Below are 18813 nucleotides of genomic sequence, written 5' to 3'. Positions count from 1 at the left end.
TAAACAAATGTCATGAATATTGGTTCATCTGTTACTGTGGACCCAAACTGATGTTCTAAAGAGTGGGCCAAGGGATACACAGTGCAAGGGATACTCTGCTCTTTGTTGGAGCAGTCTTGTCAGTGTAGTAAACTGGGTTGACACCTCTGCTCTCTGGGATGGCTGCTTTGCTGAAACGGAGTCTTAGAGTTGCTGGAAAATATGTAATTTTTTAAAGTCAAATGTAGAGTAGAGATGAGACAAACACCTGCAGATTTATTATGATATTAAATTTATTACAGTAACAGTTTACAATACAAGGCACATACTGATGACTTACAATCCAGCTTGTAACACTTGTAACTAAACAGCTGCATAAATTAATACAGGTACATCGTATACAAGTTGGAGGGAATATTTAGTTCTGTACAAATAAAACTCCAGTTTAATGCTCCTCCTAAAGCTTAAAAGGCAAACATACTCCCAGTTCACAAAGGAAGGTAAAACTGGCTTTGGAAGTTTCCGTATCACTTTTTTATATCAGGGAATGGGATTTTCTGGTGTTCTGTGTAAGGAACTGGTAAATCAGTGAGGAAGAAAAGGACTTTGTGGTCTGAAAAGCTTTCAAATCCTGTGTGCAGCCCCTTTGGCAACCGTAGAACTAAGATTTTGGTGAAAGAGAGATTCCACGTCTAATGCATGTATGAATTACTTATTGAGCTAACTGATAATTACTGAAATTGTTAATGATTTTGGAATGGTGTGTAAAAGGAATAAAAAAAAGGTAGTGGTAACCATGAAAATAAATGAAATGGCACAACGAGGCTTCAGCTTGTGAGCTTCTGAGCTAACCAGAGATGTTGGGGAAACTAACTTGTGATCAGAACGAAGACTTAAGAAAACCTCAGGCCAATGTGCAATTAAAAATTTGTGGGAATTAAAGTAGTATGCCTGTTCAGCTCTTGAAAGGGGGCATGTGAGGGTGCGTGTACGTTTGTGTGTATGTATGCGTGGGTTACAGCTTTGCATTATATTGAAAAAGAAAGTTCTGCACTTCAAAATTTGTTTTTGGAAGGCATGCTGATTCCCTGTTCCCAAAATACACCAGAAAGGCCTTGATTTGGATTATTCCTTGTGAAGAGGATGTCATTGAAAATGTTTCTGCATTTTATACTTACAGAATCCCTCCACTAAAATCTGAACTGTGACATTCAAACCAGCAAATAAAATCTCAAGCAAAGTTTTCAGTGGGTAAAATATGAGCATCTCTTCTATATCCCTTCCGCTTAAGAGAATTTCTTTTGTGCCATTTCAGTTTCTGTCTTCAGCTTTCTGCACAGATACAACCCTTGCAAATGAGAACATGCATCCGTCCTGGGGTCACACGACTTGGAAAAGATAAAGATGAGAAGAAAAGGTGTTTGATTGTTTCTTCCTCTTGGAAGTGTTGCTGTTGGACCAGTTCTGTTAAAACCTAGGACATTTCATCCTTCTGAGAGGCAAAGAAAGGAAGTCATTTGGGAGGGGATCTCTCCTTTCTGTCTCTAAGAATCACTGTTCTTTAGGACAGGACCTATATTTCCATCTGGGTTTGGGAAAGAGCACAGACATGGTGGGCTTTTAGCTATTTAAGGTGAGACGTCTCGGTCGGGTTGGATGACTGAGTTACTCAGACCGATTGCATGGCATCTCGGTGCTTTAATACCGAGAGTCATACTTCATGCTAAGCACTGAGAAAACAGCGGTGCTGCTTCTGAATTTCCTCGTTGTGTTAAGTCAAATGGATATCCCAGCTAAAATTCTTGAGGCTTGAGAGAATTAGCTGAACCTTCTCTTTCAGAAGTCTGAATTCTCTTCTGACATTCTAGACATGCAGAATGTGCACATTACGGTCATTCCTCAAAGGAGATCAGGACAAATAAAACATACACCCACATTAGCATGTCTTTGTTTCCCTTCGTGCTTATGTACAAGTACAGTAGCTTCTTAATCAGTAGTTGGGGAATTCAGAGAGAGATCCTCGCAGCTAATTTTACCGGTGGTCCAGCCAACGGGTTAATTTACAGCTTCTTAATTGCGATCTTCCTTTGCCAAAACTTGCAGCTTTCAGATTTCCCAGGTTTTCTGCTCTGACAGCTAACACTTTTGAATGGCAGTTTTCAGATGCTTTGAAATTAAGCCCAGGCTTAATTTCTCCGCAGAATCTGAGGCCTGTTTGGCATCATCTGACTGTCAGGGTAGTGGTTTCTTCTTTTGGGGTTTCCTCCAGTGCCCAGGGAAGTCAGTTAAGACTTACCCACCTGATGCACAGTGTATCAGTGGTAGGGCTCCTGTTTAAGCTCAGGGTATTCTGGCCGGTGTCTGCTGCCCTTGGGCAGCTGTTTAATTTTCTGTGCTGAAATCGCCCAGGAAGCCACTGCTTGTTGTATATTACTGTCTGAATAGGACAAATCAGGATTTGGGGGGGGGGTTGCCCCCCCAGTTACAATTACAGTAATAAGGCCATAATATGGCATTGCCACACAGTTCCCATACTCTTTCAATGCCCAGGAAAAAGCAGAGATTCCTACAGAGGTACTTGGCAGAATTCATGTCCCAAGTTCCACTTTGGGAAAGGACCTTTTTGGCTTCACTGCGGATAGCGCCCTTTCTGAACCTAACCACCTTCTGCTTCCTGCTGGATGGCAGCCGAGTGTCTCCTTGTGCTGTGTTTTGTAGCAGGACTTAGTAAAAACTAATAGAAAGCAGAGCTGTGAGCTCAGTTCTTAAGCAGCGCTTTTTTTTTTTTTTTTTTTTGGAATTAGCCTAGCAAAGCTAGCTGTTACTGTTTGCTTTGGTGCAGGCAGAAATTCAATTTATATTTGGTATCTGTTTAAAAATAGGTGACACTTCTGGCATGGGTTGGACACAGACCAGCTGGGATTGCCTAATCTGATTTAGTGATTCTTTATTTCCCAAAAGTGATGTAGGAAGTATGTGATTATCCTGTTCAGTCTATGCTGCAGCTTCATATGTATTTCTTCAGTAACAAGCTTATGGCAGAAATGTTTAACAATCAAGTGGCTTCTAATTTTCTGGTGCTTCTGCTTTACCGGTGATATGAAATATTAGACAGTTTTAAATATTAAAAAAGCACGTCCTACACGGGGGTTTTTGAGTCACCTTGTGTTCAACTCCAGCATACCCTATGTCCGCACTGTGTAAAATCCATTTTAAAAGTCACTTTTACATGTAGTGAGGGTTAAGTTGCAAGTCATTATCCAGTGAGAAACAGATTTATTTTGTCTCTCATGGTGCTGTTGAAACAGTATTCCCGTTAGACAGGACTTGTGTGGCCCTGAGACTCTTTGTCAGCAGTTTAGACCAAATTAATCTTTCGCTGCTCTAAATTATTTCCTTGGAAGTGGGTTAGGTTAAACACCTAACGATAAATGATCTCACATCTACAGGGTTACTCTAATAGGCATGCTTTGGAGTACATGTCTACATACAGAGGGAGAAAACCCTTGTAAGATGTATGGTATTCAGATGACAAACACGTGAGTACACTCCTTTGTGCCCAAGGCAGGTTCTTTCTGTTGCTGTAAGCCTTTTCCCCTCTTTTTGCTGGTTTCTGAGTGTCTGCCTCTATAAATCCACATGTGACCTCATTTTTAGCACTCCATCGCATAGGTAGAGGTATCAGGAAGTGTTATGCCCTATTTTAATTTCATTTGTTTAGGGTTTTATAACAAAACTTTGTAAGGCTGCAAGTGGTAGGGGTAAAAATATAACATAAATCTTCTTTATTTACATAGTAACTACATAGGTTTAGCTAAGCAACTTCCATCTAACTGCAGTCATTCTGTGGTCCTGCAGTTGACTTGGCAGCAGCAGTTAGTCAGAAGTTTACTAACTATTTAACCTGCTCCCTTATTTGGAAGGTGCAAGTACATATATATGCTGTATTGAATTTAAAGTTACGTGGAATTTAAATTGCAATTAAATGCTCTTAAGTATATACCAACAGTTACCATTAGGATTCACCCTTGCAGAATTCACTCAAGCACTTGTTCAGGGTAAAATATCCCCCATCCCCTCCCCCTTCATCTTCAGGGTAAAGGCTAGAAAAGTTGGTTTTAGTACAGACTGCTATATTTTTGGTAAAGCTTTTGTAAGCCACCAAGTCTAAAGAGTTAACCTAAATTTTAGTTTTGCAACAAGAAAACAATAGGAAAAAACCACAAGCTCCAGCAGATTATAGCTGTGGAGCACAGTTCCCATAAACAAGCCAATGGTCCAGCTTCTGGCATCTGACCTTAAAGCAATTCACACTGGGCTCCTGTTTCGAAAGGAAGTAGTTTGTCTGGGAAATGTCATTGTGAGTACGTAGCTAAAAGTGATGGAGAGATGGCAACAGAGCGTAGCGTTTGCTAACATCATCACAGCTTGTTGAGTGACCTACGACCAAGAAGTGGGTGGGCCGACTGTTTTGTGTAACTGGTCCCAGACAGAAATGGGAAGAGGCTGAGCATTTTGTGAAACCCAGAGCTTTAAAAATCATTCTGGTGCGTGTGACTTATGCAAGAACCAACTAAAGGGAACTGGTGTGGTCCAAAGTGCACGACAGAACGTAAGAACATCAGCAGTGCTGTACTGGGTCAGACCGGTGGTCCAGCTAGCCCAGTCTCCTGTCTTTGACAGAGGCAGAAGTGGTATAAGGAATAGGGGAGGAAAATGCTCCTATCTGGGTGTACTACTGTGTACAGAGCGGTACAGTGCTCTTTGGGCTTGTTTCCTACATCATCCTCTGCTAGTTCCACAACAAAATACCCTAGGGTCTGAGAGTCCTATTCATTTTTTAAGCTACAAAGCTCTGAATAACTTGGGTAGTATATGGCTATCAGAACTATTTTCCTGTATTTTTCAACCTTTGTTGAAGCAACGAGATCCTTAGAAGCAAATACAACATGGTTCCAGTACAAATGGTCACATTGAGGAAGATACAGGAGTACAGCCACAGACTTGAGATTTCTAAATCTAATCCTAACTGATGATATTCCTCCTACGTTTTAGGGATGATTGAGGGAGTCACACATGCTTCCAGACGGCCCCGGTGCTCATCCACCGAGTGACTGCATTCTCTCTCACACACACACGCACACAATATCCTCATGTTTCCTAAATGAATTAGTTCAGCAGTGAACTCGTAGTCTGGTTTGCAGTGCACAGCAGATTTCATGGAAATGTTTGGATATGTACGCTGGAGGCACCGTGCTTCCAGATGCACATTGCCGGTTTCTGAGCCTCTGCGGAAAACTCCCTCCTGTTCCTTGGCTTAGCTGGAAACTCAATTCTTTGGAGGAGGGAGCCTCGGGAAAGAAACATTTATGTTGTTTTTTTCCCCCAGAAAAGGTAGGTTAGCTTAAACAGCGTTCATGCGGATGTCCCCAAAAGGGATCTCTGTGGCTGTCTCCGGAGTAATGCTTTTTAAAACACGCTGTTGAGAAGAAAACACACTAGTCAGAAGTGGAGCAGTTTTCAGTTTCAGGTAGAGCAGTTTTCAGTTTCAGGTCGATCTCCCAGTATTCGAAAGAACGAACCAGTGGAGACTGTAAAGAAAAACCTCACCCTCCTTTAGAGTATCTGCCTTCCTCCCGGTTGTGGCCCAGGCTCAACATGCGTTTGTACAGCACTATGCAGGGGTGAAGCGCTCTAAAAGTGTACACTCTCTGTCTCTAATTCATGCACGTTATTGCATCCAGCTACTCTAGAGAGTTTCTCGATTATTTGCTCTGGGACTCAGTCATTTATTTGAATCCCATGACCTTTACTGAGCATCTCTTCTCCTACTGGATCTTCATGTATACCTCATGAGAGCTCCCAAAATGACATTCCAGCTGGCTGTGGATCTCGTATCGAAATGTGGGGAGGACTGTTTGTTTCGGATATGGGTAGTGGTGCCTCTGTGGATTTGGCTCTCTGCCTCTGACCTGGAGACAGTCAACTAAAGCTCTTTGAGTTGCATTGGCTGCCTCCTTTCTTCTGTCCATAATAAACTTTTTCCCTTTCTGTGGTGGTTGGCAGAGAAAAGAAGTATCTGCCATTCCTGAAAGTCTGAAAATGCTTGTGGGCTCGCAGCGGAGTATCACTATTTGTACTCTCTACCTGCATCTCTGGCCACCAAATCCAGCAAAACTCAACACTTTGTACCCAAACTGACACTTTCCCTTTCTATAGCACTTTTCATCCATACCTTGAAGCACTTCACCATTGAGGGTTATACTATTGGACACTATCTTCTCAGCACTTGACCATCTTAAACATGACCAATTGCCATGTTTAGGGTCAGGAAGGAATTTCACCCCATGGTCAGATTGGGATAGACTGGGGGGGGGGTTGTAGTGGGGGCTTGGCCCTCTTCCTGGGATCTCTTGAGCATATATTAACAACTTTTTATAGAAGCAGGACCTTGGCCACTGTGGTTCCCCTATGGCAGGTCTGGGCGTTATGTCCTGTGTTGTGTCAGGGCTGGCTGTAGTTTTGCTATGAGGTTAGACAGTGGATTTGTATGGGATGGTTTGGATAGGGATGATCCTGCCTCAGGCAGGAATTAGACTAGATGACCCATGGAGGTCCCTTCCAGTCCTGTCTCTGTGATTCTACGATACAAGCCAACATGTCCATGCATTACTGGCATGATTGGGCTGGGATGAACACGTACTTTTTGTAGTGCTTACCTTTGCATGCACCACCTGGAAGATATGCAACCATCTTTTACATCTTTCTCAATCCCTTTGGTATCACTAGGGAGAGCACACTTCCATCCCTTCTCTCCCAAAAGGAACTGAAACAACTAGAACATAGCAGATACCTCTTTAAACGTTCCTGCGGTGGTTGATAACCGGTAAACCATGTAGACTGGAATGCAGATGAAAGAGGAGGTTCCTACGCAGTAACCCACTATGGTCGTCCAGTAGGGATAGCTGTACTGGAAAAGCCGGAGGTCGGGAGGACTGGATATAAAACTGCAAATGATGAACTGAAATAGAAATCCCAGAAAGTGTTAGAGCTTGTGGAACCCACTGCCCAAATGGATCATTTGGAGCAAGTGTTTAGCCCAGGTTGAAAAAGGATGGCACACTCTCTGTTTCTAATTGACGGGCGTTGTACACTCTCTGTTTTCTTGGTACGCTTCTGCAAAGGTATGGGAACCCCCAGTGATGCTAGCCAGCATAAGAAAAATAAATCAAAGGGATAAAAAAACCTCATACTTCAGGTGATAAGCAAGCCACTGCCTGAGAAGATTTTAGGGAGAATATTTTACTCCTGAGAGTTTATTCCATAGTGACCTGTTATGCTCGCATCCAAAGCTAAATTTAGAAACAGGATATTGCAATAGCTGTTGAGGGTGGAAGGAATCATTAAATCGTCCTGTCTGACCACCTGCGTATCGCAGACAATGGCGTTTCACCCTGTCCCATGTTCAACTCAGTAACTGTCGTCTAACTAACGTGTTTCTTCCGGAAGGGCATCCAGTCTCGCTTTGAATGCACTAAGAGAGAGAACCCAGCACTTTGTTTAACCATTAGTTAAATCAACCTCAATGTTAAAATGTTTGCTATATTTCTGATTTGAATTTATTTGTGTAAATTCCAGCCACTTGTTCTTTTTACGTTTTCCTCTTGTAGAATAAATAAACTTTTAGGAGATAATATTTTCTGGCTATGAAGTTGTTTATATATGTTAATCAAGTCCCCCTCCATCTTTTTGGTATGCTAAACACAATGAGCTCTCCAAGTCTTGTGCTATAAGGCATATTGTTGTCAAGCTCTTGAATCATTTTTGTGGTTCTTCTGCGCCCTCTCCAGTTTTTCAGCATCCTTTTTAAAATGTAGACACCAGAACTGGACACGCTGTTCTCATCCCAGTTTCCCCAATGCTACATACAATGCCATATGCCATCTTATCCTATATATACATGCAAGTCGTATCAACCCTCAGATGTATAGGTGTCCTACGGCCCTCATCTGTTGTTGAATATTTGTATGCAGTTTTTGATTATGTTTCTCCCCGATGTGTTTTTACACACACACACACACACACACACACACACACACACTGAATCAAAACATTTTGCTTTGACTCCAGTGTGATTAAAAATATTTAAAGTGTAGATCTCATAGCTAGTAGTTATATGTTGGAAGTGAGTAGGCAGGAGGGAATGGGGAAGGGCGTTTTCTTTTGATGACATTCAGCCTTCATCCCCAATTTCTCTGCCAAATCAAAAATCACCTACGGGGCCCTTACTTTTGTTCAGTTCCTTGGGGCTAAAAGGGGTAATAGTACAAAGGGCATGGGCACGCCTGCAAGGTAACAGAGGAAGGGGGTTTGTAGAGCATCAGCCAGATAATTATCTCGGAGCAGCTAGATGCACTGGAAATCCTCTGCCTTGTAACCTGGTTGTGTGCTCGTGCCCCAGGACAGCATTGTTCCAGCCTCGTACAAAAGCAGATCTGAGACAGTCAGCACACTCTGTACTGCCTGAAGTCAAGCTACGTTAATTAAGTATTTGGCTGGAACAGCACAGTATTGGTGTTGGTAACTATTACAGGAAGGAGCTCTAGCTCAGTTTCCCCTGGGTTTCATCAGGGGATTCAGGTCACTAGGTGATTTGCAAACTTTCCATAAAGAGACGACAAACCTTCTTCTGGGCTTTTCTTAGTTTAGTTTAGTTTCCATAGAGACTGCAAATATCAGGTTTGCCTAGTAACCACACCACTGAAACCAAATTGCTCTTCATTTAATTGAATTTTATTGTTTCAGGACCATAAAGAGAATAGAAGTGCATAATTTATGTGTGGTTACACATCTATTTATAGCTTTTTTTTCTGTCTACAAGTAATAAAATGAAAATTAGTTAAACACACATTAATCACTCCAGCAGTGTTTTGAGTTCACTGGGAAGGCCTTAAAATCTAGATGCTTTGTTTCATAAACCTCCACTATACTCTTTGTTCCCAAGGGACGCTACAACAAAAGACAGCGTGAACTGGTTTTGGAACAGGGCTTAAAAAACTCTGTTTAAAAATGTTTCTAATAACTTTGCCAAGTCAGCTGTTGGGACGGTAGCTCCAATTTCTGATTAGAAGTTTATGAAGGATGCAATCTGCTGATGTGGATTTTGGCTAGGTGGATTCTGCAGTTGTAAGTCAGCTAGTGTTCAAATAAGACATTAGCTTGCTAATCTGTTTTTCTTTTTTTCTGTACTTACTATCATTATTTTTTGCTATTTCATCTCACCGAGATACATGTGAAAGCAGTGGAGGGCTCCAGTATAGGTTATTAAAATTTTCCAGTATCATGAATGTTTATCTAAATCATGCACGAAATGCTTGCAAGCATTGATCTCCTACCCAATTCTAGCAACATTTATTAGATTTGTCTCATTAACTGCATGGTGTCAGTTTACAAAAGCTGTCTTTAAGCAATGCAAGGAGGAGAATGTAAATGAAAATTGTGTGTGTGGATGCTAAGGTACTGCATTATTATATTGATTTTATTGGACTGAGATTTTATTGGACTGAGGAGGAGAGTTGGGAACATGAACTCACCAAAAGGAAGATGGGGCTGATTGCTACCCAACAAATTCGCCAATACCAGCCTGGGGTGAAGCCCAGCATTTCCTTCACATCACTGCAAAACCGGGTGATGCCTATGAAAATAAATGAGCGGTGGACAGCGGCACGTTATTCAAACATAGACATAAAGAGGAAATAGATGTAGCACCCAATATGAGACAGGGTCAAGTGCACAGAGACCTCAGTTAGTCTAAATTACTTAATGCCTCCAGTTGTATGTGGAGTTCAGGATTGTATTGTACTTCCATGACAAAGGAATCAGAAATATCGCTTTCAGATTCAGTAATACGTGCATTGCTTTTTCTGCCTGAACACAGATGGAGGAAATACCGGCCGGGGTTTCTGGTCAGCCTCGATTGTCAACAGGGGAACATCCTTACCATAGAACCAGGCCACAGCAACCGATTCCAAGAACACCACTGTTAGGACAGCTGGCCCTGTGGCATATTCTTCGAACAGCTTCACCACATACGCACCTCCCTAGGAAGGAGATGATGGCACCGATTATGCAAAATCCCCAGAATGACAGCTCCAACGCCGCTAGTTATATGTTGCCCTTGTCAGAAGCAGAGTATTCATAGATCTGAATTCACTCTAAACTCATCGCTTCACGTTGTTCCGATCTGAGTAATCCTTGACAGTGCTTGTGACCTCTCTACTCTCCGCATTATACTTTCCTTGACTCATGCTTTGCAAATGAAGCCGTCCTGCAGAAAAGTTGAAATAAGAGCTAACGGCATTTCTAGATGGGATCTATACCTTTCCATGCAATGACAACTTCCTTTTCTTTCCCTGAGCCTTGGTTACTAGGCAGGAAACAAAATCTGCATTAGTCTCTGTTCTTTCCATTTGGGAACAGGACTTGGCTAAAGAGCAGGCGTTGTGCCTTGGAGAGGAGCTCTCCCTCCTTGTTACGGTGAATGCTTTGAACACAACGAGAGCAGGGGAATTTGAACAGTGGGACCAAAAAGCCCCAAGAGAAATGGTTTTAGGCAGGCATGGTACTTTGGGTAAATGTGATCTCTTTCATTAGACCAACTAAATAGTTGGAAAAATTGTTCTTTACAAGCTTTCGGTCACAGCCGCCCTTTTTCAGGCGTGGGGAGAGTCTGCTAGTGGTTTTACCAGGGCTACACTCTTAATCCAGTTTTTGCACCAGTTACAGCAGTGAAACCCCATTGCTGGCCACAGGGTTGCACAGGCATAACTAAGAGCAATATACAGCTTGTTTGATAGGAAGGAGATGCAAGGACTGGCAATTCAGCTGTGGGTTATTAGCAAGTAGTCGGCGTTTCTGGTGCCCCGGTCACCAAATTCCAGTTGCAGTTCCTAGAGGAAATTGTTTTTCTTATTCTTTTGTGGCTTTGAAATGTTCCAAATGCTTTGATAATGAATGTGGCAGTATTTAAGTATAGAAACCTAGGATTTGGAGGGAGGTGAGGCAAGTGCTTATATTTGTGAAGGTTTGAAGGATGAACCCACTTAGTGGGGTCAAAGTTTGAACGGTACCTGTGTGGTTCATGATGCAGAATGTGTTGGAGGTTTTCTGGGTTCAGTACTCTGTCAGATTCCTCTCTGAGTGAAACTACTGGCATACATTTGACTGATGGTCTCTAACCCATAAGGAAACCAGTCTCCCTAGCCTGGCTTGCTTGTTTTTGTGCACATTTTGTGTGTCCAGGAGATGCTTTTGGGGAACCGGTGGCCCACCCAATATGTCACCTAGGACTCTGAACCAGCGAACAATGTTGAGAGCAAACCGGTGAGGTACTTACATACGTTAGGGTTGATAGCGACCCCAAGAAGCAAGTGATGATCAGACCAAGCACAAACCATTCCCTGCGCTTGCCCCAGACGTGTGGGAATTCATCCAGCACTGCAGTGATCACCCCTTCCAGCCCTGCAAACTGAAGAGCATGACAAAGAGATGTAGGAAGAGAACAATTTCCACGGTCCAACTAATTAAGCTGCAATCAGGGCAGTGGCCCATTGGCGCTTAAGTGCATCTGATGCTGGACGTTCGGCATGCTCTGGAGTATTTCCGCATGCCTAACCCCACTCATCTACCTGTTCAGAGTACAGTGTACTCACCGTGCTGTCTAGTCCCAGAGTGATTAACATCAGGAAAAATATGATGGCAAAAAAGGTCGAGGCAGGCATGTTTGCGATGGCCTCTGCATAGGTAATGAAGAGAAGGCTGGGACCTGGTGCAAGAGAGGACAGGAGATGATCACCCTGCTGCCTCTCTAATAGAAATGCCTTTGTCCACAGGGGAAGATTTCAATTTGAAGCCACAGTAGGGCTCACTAAATCATATCTAATATGACTTCTACATCCTTTCCTCTTCAGGGAACAATTTCAGAGCTGTGGTACACCACAGACTGCTGTCTTTGCCTGTTTTTCTTTGTTACGGCCCTTGACATCGAGTGATACGATTTATTATACTTATTTTATTAGATTTATATAGAACGCATCTTTATTATGTGAAAATATAATACACAAAGTAACATAACATACAAAGCACTTTGCATAGTTAGGGACGGTTGTCCCCAGCCAAGGTTGATCCTCCTGGACTTGTAATCTTTAGCGAGCACTTAGGAGGTAAAATGCATCCCAGCCTGGAACACGTTATATGCATTTAGGAACAAGCTATATCTAAACTTTGGAGAAAATTTGAGAGAGAAGCAGAATACTTTAACCCACCTGTATCTTTGGCCACCTCGGACACATCTTCGTTCCTCATCTCGGCCATGTATCCAAGCACGGTGAAAATGACAAATCCGGAGACAAAACTAGTCATGCAGTTCACCGTGCTCGTAACCAGCGCGTCCCTGCAACAGAAAACCCAGCGCCTCTCAGGACCCCAGCACCTGCCAGGTTATGTCCAGAGGGAAAGACTGACTGTTGGGTGTTCACCCAGGGAGGTGGGGGATCTCCTTCCTTGGACCTGGCTGGGATGATGTAGCTGGGGCCGGTCCTGCTTGGAGCAGGGGGTTGCGCTAGATGTGACCTCCCAAGGTCCCTTCCCACCCTCAGTTTCTGTGATCCTTTGTTCGTGTTTGAAAGACTGTGGTCTGCCTAGAAGCCTGGGTTTCAATACTGACATGGTCATTTTAGCCCTGCCTGCAACTTTCCAGGGCATATGATTAGAAATGCATTGTGTTTGCTACGTGAGGATCCTTTGGGAAAAGGCCTCTAAAACAAAGGTTTGTGTCCCTGTTAAAATCCTGTGGCACTTTTTGGAAGAACGAGGCTTTGCCTTGGTGCCTTTGGCTAAATGTTTTCCTTCACTGCTGGTTGTACACCTGACTGCTCTGTTGTACCGCAGAGGCAGTTGCATATTCCTAGTGAAATAACCATTGCACTGGTATGTAGTGGCAGTTTCTAGTTCTGAGACAAGTGCAGACAACTCTGCTCAGTGCCATTCGGTAGTCGTCTCTCCGCAACTATCAAAAAGTTTTATTCTTTAGTTATAAGGATGAGCAGTCTGATCTTGAAATGAGACAAAGTCTGTCCCTATTTCTCGAGTGTCTCTTTGTTTTGTCCAGCTCATAGGGTTAGTACAAGATGTCGTTTCTCCCTTGGATAGAAGCGTAGTGTCTGATGCGTCTAAGGAAGAATTTTAAACGTTGAATTCAATTTCTTTTTGGATGCCTCTGCGCATTAGACGCACTGTGCAAAGGTGAATAATATAGGATTCCAATTAATCCAGCAGCAGCTGTACAGAGAATGAATTGCTAGTTTCATGTTATAGAACATAATAAGCATCTGTAAGAACGTAAGGAAACGACCACAGCTATCCTTTCCTCTCCAGGCTCCAAGTCTCACTGGCAGTGACTAAATGAGTTGCAGTCCGCTTTCAGTGGTGGGCCCAGTCCAAGCTCTTTTTGAGAGGTCTTCACATGATAATGGGTTGATAGTAATTAGCATCCCTATTGGTGCAGTGCTGCAAAGGTCAAGAGTGACTTGGGACTGGAAACTCTTTGAGGTAAGGACCAGGCATCTGTTTAGGGTTTGTACAGTGAGTAGCGTGTAGGGTTTCTGAAGTCGGGGCCTCCCAATGCTGTTACCACAACACACACAAATAATAATAATTCACTACAGATGGAAAATAAAATGGCCTTGAAACTTGGTCAGAATTGCAACATTATGTTTCTCTTTTTAAAATATATATTTGTACCCAGGATGTTTACCCCACACTTATCCAGTTGTTGGTTGGTTTTTTATTTAGGTTAATGAGAATAAGGTGGGACTCACTGGTAGCAGTTGTTGTGGAACTTGTTGTAGCTGGCAAAAGCTAGGAGGACCCCAAAGCCTGGACCAAGAGAGAAGAAAATCTGAGCTGCAGCATCCACCCAAACCTGAAAAACATTAGAAGCAGAGAGTCAGGAAAACATGAAGCAACTGAGCCCGGCAGGTCTCGGTCGTTGTAGCTGCGATAATCCAGGGTATGAGAGAACCTGGCTGAAGACAGACCTTGCATTTGCCCTGGGAGAGAGATTTTTTTCCCGGGACAAAGCGAAGCCGTTCAGACGTCTATGTCTGTTGTTCAGGGATAAACCCTAAAAAGGTTCCTGGGATCAGACGTGCTAACAGTTTGTCCTGGGACATGGTGAACTGCATCTGAACGCTTGTCCTGGGATTGCCTCAGCGACAAAAGTGGCAATGCCTTGCACCGCTCAGTAAGGCCCGATTAGGAGGGTGGTATGCGTGCGTGACGATCCCATGGCTTTTCTGTTCTGGGACAAACACGGGCACAACTTGTCCTGGGACAAATGCAACATCTGTTTCTAGCCATGGCATGCGAGTTGAAATAATATTATCTCCCCTCATCTGTAGCTCGCAGAGACGAGACACAAACCTTTGGGCTTCTGGCACCCTCTGCTACATGTGTTTGATGAAGTGTCACGCCGCGCTCACTGGTGCTCAGAACTGCATTTCCGCGGCTTGCAGGGGTTGCAGCCCTATTCCAAAGAGTTTATTACATGGAGGAAAGATTTGTAGGTTTGTGACAAAGGCAAACGTCCAGCACAGGGGAGCTTCACAAGGACACATGCTTATTTTCCTTTGTGACATAGTTAAGACTATCCTTATGCTGGGCACCCCTAGGCGAAGCGATGCAGCATTCCTTTATACATTGTTATAAATACTTCATTAGTGAAAACTATTGGCGTTTCACCCTTGAAAACCTCCAAGGCGACGCTTGCTGTAAACTGTTCAGCATAGTTTTTGCAGTGTAGATGCGACACACGGGCGTGATTTTGCAGTGGGTTTGGCATCTCTCTCTTCCGCCAAGCCGTCTGTGCAGGGAGGCATCCCAGAGCGTATTCCTCAAGTGCAGATCTGCATACGTGTCCTCCGGGCTCAGGGATGGTGTAGTTACTGCCAGATGTTTTTCCTGGGAGACTGATAAAGCCACATTTGGTGGCGTGGACACAAGTCTAGCGGGCTGGACGCAGTTCGACCATGTGGCAGCCGCACCAGGTAGGAGCGTGACGATCTGATTACAAAAACATTGTTGTACAATGACCAGAGCCTCAGCGAGCAGTGTCCTGAAATTAGTGATCTCTATTCCCTCCCAAAGGGAGAGGTCCTGCTTCCTTTATCCTCACTTGATTGGAACATGGAGTTCACTGGAGCCCATTTCCAATATTTTATTCTCCCGTGAGGGCATCCTGTATCTCCTCAGGAGAGAGCTCTGCTGTCAGCCAGCACACCGATTGTAATCTGCTGTCCTCACTTCAGATCCATTCAATACAATATCAATGTCCTTTATTGCTTTTAGGAAGCCGTGGGCCCTTATTGGAGAAGCTGCTTTATCAGAGAATGGTGTCTCTTCATTTCCTCTTCATTGAAAACCCTCCCTATCAGTTGGGCAGCTGCAGACTCACAAACATTAGTTTTTAATCTTCATATTTGTTGAATTTATTGCTTTGTTTTTTTCCATCTCCCTCCCTATTAGAGACCCTCATATGTCGTGAAGCAAACACAGTCTGGAGATTGGCCTGGGCACCTCTTGCATATGGTTCAAAACAAAACCAGACACTGGGCCGGCAGGATATTTTTGCCGCTGCTGTTTTTGCCTTCACCCCATTCTTGCTTTCGCTCTTCACCTTATTGATATTTGCAGAGCTCCTGCTATGTTCCCCCCCCTCCTCACCTTCATACGTGCCCACCTCTCCTGGCTCTCAGGCTTAGTACGTTGAGTCACTGTTGTGAAAGGCGGGCAGCGTATCCTCGACGCCTGACAGCAGACTCCTTTAAACATGGTAAAGCCAACTACCGACACGGTAAAGTCACCTACCAACTACTGATCGCTCGGCAGGTAGCAGAGCTGCAGCTGATCCATAGCTTCACGTCGGGGCTGACCATGGAGCCCCTGAAAGGTTAGCTGGCAGAACAGGGACAGAAGTAGTATCTCTATCCTGCATAACTATTACATCTTTAAAAAAAAGCCCAACATTTTTAAAAATAGGCTGAAATTAGGCTTTTGAATCCATAGTAGGTTGTTACCTATTTAAGCTGACAGTAGCCTTCTTTTGAAAAGGAAGGCTTTCAACACAGGTTGAAATCAGACAAGCTTTCAGGTTTCTCTGTTGCTCCCTTTATACAGATTCCCTTACCTCTGTAGCTAGGAGTTTCTGCCAGTCAGGTTTCAGATAGAAGATGACGCCCCTCCAGGCTCCTGGCAAAGTGGCACCTCGTATCAATAGGATAAAGAGTATGACGTAAGGGAACGTGGCAGTCACCCACACCACCTGGCAGAGAAAATGTAAAGAGAGCGTTTTTTACGGGTAACGATGCAATGGAAACTGCAATATTGTTTTGAACAGAACACTTCATTGCATGCAAATGATCAATGCCAGTGTGGGACCATTAAGTCGCACAGTTTGCACAAGCATCCACTGATCCTGAGATACCTAGTCTGTGATTTTCTGAGATGCTGAGAATTCATGACACCAAAAAAAGATCATGGAAACTGCAGATGCTCAGCACGAGTGAAATTAAGATCCTACATGTCTCAGGTAGGCACCAAAAAAAAAAAAATAAGGCCCCCAAAATTAGTTGAGACTTTGGAAAATGTTTGTATTAACCTTTCTGCAGTGCAGTTTCCCAACTAGGGAAATGGGAGCGATGCCAATTTGTGTAGTGTGACCTGAGGTGCTGGATTAAACAGAAATATAACTGTGTTTTAGTGTAAATGGATGGGCATTGAGGTTGTTTACCTGACATGCCCGGATGGCAAGCAACCAGTTCTATTTGTAAAAAAAGACATAATGAGACTTGCCAGGCACGGCAATGACATGACTTTACCCTGTGCGTACACACAGACACATGCACATGCACATGCACCCCTCGCTTTCTCTGGGTAGGCCAGCTCTTGTCCACAGAACAGTAATCTAATGGTGCTGTTATGTACTATTTGGATTACAGTGGCACTCGTCACATGAAAGGTGCCACATCTACATAAAAAAAACAGTCTTGAAAAAGCCCCCTGCAAAACCAAGCTTGCTTCCTCTAATGTTAATAAACTGCTCCCAAGTTGCATCATGCTACATCAAGCAACTTTCTCTTGCTGTTGCATTCACCTTGCCAGATGTTTTGACCCCTTTCCAGATGCTGAAGTACACAATGGTGAAGATCAACAATAAACAGAGGGTCAGTTGCCAGCTAATGCCCCCCAGGTCATCCAGCCCTTTGGACCTATGTACCTGTAGCACTTGGCGGCTGAAAAAAGGAAAGAAAGTACTTTTTTTTTTTGAACAAGGACTGAGATCGTTGATGTTGTAACACAGGACAGACAAGAGATACCCCCAACCCTACACATACAGATAACTGGATGCATGGTAAAGCCCAAACAGTTTTTAAATGAAAATCATGTGATCAACAGATATCCCTCTCATCCTCCAAAGAAGCTCCTGCAGTATCTGCCATTCTTCCTGGTACTGCTGTCTCCACTTACATGCACTTACGTATAAAATTCTTCTGCAGGAGAGATGGAGTGCGGGGTCCAGGTGACATTTTCGGTACCAAAGTAGCTGGTGCAGTTGCCTGTGTTCCAAGCATTCTGGCAGGTGGTCCAGGGCAGCTCCGCCGTGAAGGAGGAAATGAGGTAGTATAAGGCCCAAGCCATAATGGTGTTGTAGTAAGAGGCTATGTAAAACGCTATGATGCAGATGGCAAAGCCAATTCCTGGTAAGGTACAAAACAGTTATGTACATGTAAGCACTGGCTCGCAGAGACTACAGTCAGTAGCAGGGTTTTTTGGTTACTTTCACTTCCCGTTTTTCGTATACCAACACAGCGCTGCATCCTTTGGGTTGGAAGTAATCATGGGTATCGTGCACATAGATGCGAACTTGCGTTGATTTTTATTTTTTAAGCATGTTCTAACTTCTGAAAAAATGAACGTGAGCGTTTCTGAAACCATTTCTTACAAAGCCCGAATTTTGGCCCTGAACTCTTGGCAGTGACCCTTTGTGCTTTTCCTGATTTTCAAGATTTTTTTTACCCTCAAAAGGAAATCTCTGCTGTTACCTTAGGAGTTCCTGGTAAGCTTCCACTTCCCCTCATTACCTTTGAAAATTGGACAGATTTTCCTCCAGACTGAGATGCACCCATTTCTGTGGTACTGTCCCAGGGCTAGCTCCATGTAGAAGAGGGGAATGCCTCCAAAGACAGCCATGATTGTGTACGGGATGAGGAACGCACCTGCAAGGAAACAAGGACTCTGGTAGTACTTCTGGCGCACTGGTAGCAGCACTGCATACAGAATCATTCTTTGTCCCCTGTCGCCATCGCTGCACGGACCCATAGCCAAAATGCACCCCGATAGGAGGTTTCACAGCAGTTGTGGTCTGTGACACCCAACAACAAGACTTCTACCTCTTCCCTTTGGAAATCATTCCACTTCTGTCTGATCTCCGTGTCAGGAAGCTTTGCCTGCTACTCAGCATCCATTTCCCTTTCCTTAATTCATCCTGTGGTTTCCAGTTCCCCCGCCTGCTGTGCTGCCAAATCTTTCTTTTTCTATCCTAGCATTTGTGGTTATCCTGTCTGAGCATCCCCCTCTGTAAAGTAGGCATATTTTACTCTCTTAATCTACCTTAATGCCTCTTTCCACCCAACTGCTTGTGCTTTATGGTCTTATGATTTTAACATGAGCTGTTAAACTGATCCACCTATACCCAGAGAAGCCAGGTTGTAAGGAATA

At 43.7% G+C, this 18813-nt stretch overlaps 1 protein-coding gene across 3 annotated transcripts in view; it reads right to left on the bottom strand.

Moving 5' to 3' along the window:
* Positions 1-18813, bottom strand: part of SLC6A4 (solute carrier family 6 member 4) — a 28838-nt gene continuing 10025 nt past the window's right edge. For all 3 annotated transcript variants that reach the window (XM_090026580.1, XM_090026581.1, XM_090026579.1), the window contains 12 exons: positions 18177-18311; positions 17573-17792; positions 17189-17327; positions 16223-16357; positions 13857-13960; positions 12303-12430; positions 11691-11803; positions 11375-11506; positions 9980-10079; positions 9573-9673; positions 6833-7000; positions 1-5458 (listed from right to left, as the gene is read on the bottom strand). In XM_090026580.1, the coding sequence (XP_089882706.1) occupies positions 5384-5458; positions 6833-7000; positions 9573-9673; positions 9980-10079; positions 11375-11506; positions 11691-11803; positions 12303-12430; positions 13857-13960; positions 16223-16357; positions 17189-17327; positions 17573-17792; positions 18177-18311 (1550 nt within the window). In that variant the 3' untranslated portion in view covers positions 1-5383. The remainder of the gene's footprint in view (positions 5459-6832; positions 7001-9572; positions 9674-9979; positions 10080-11374; positions 11507-11690; positions 11804-12302; positions 12431-13856; positions 13961-16222; positions 16358-17188; positions 17328-17572; positions 17793-18176; positions 18312-18813) is intronic.

Source organism: Crocodylus siamensis, chromosome 13, assembly GCF_052110815.1.
Source record: "Crocodylus siamensis isolate JL-2025a chromosome 13, ASM5211081v1, whole genome shotgun sequence".
Classification (NCBI taxonomy): domain Eukaryota; kingdom Metazoa; phylum Chordata; order Crocodylia; family Crocodylidae; genus Crocodylus; species Crocodylus siamensis.
The sequence above is the reverse complement of the archived record's forward strand: the minus strand, read 5'-3'. Positions and strand labels throughout refer to the sequence as shown.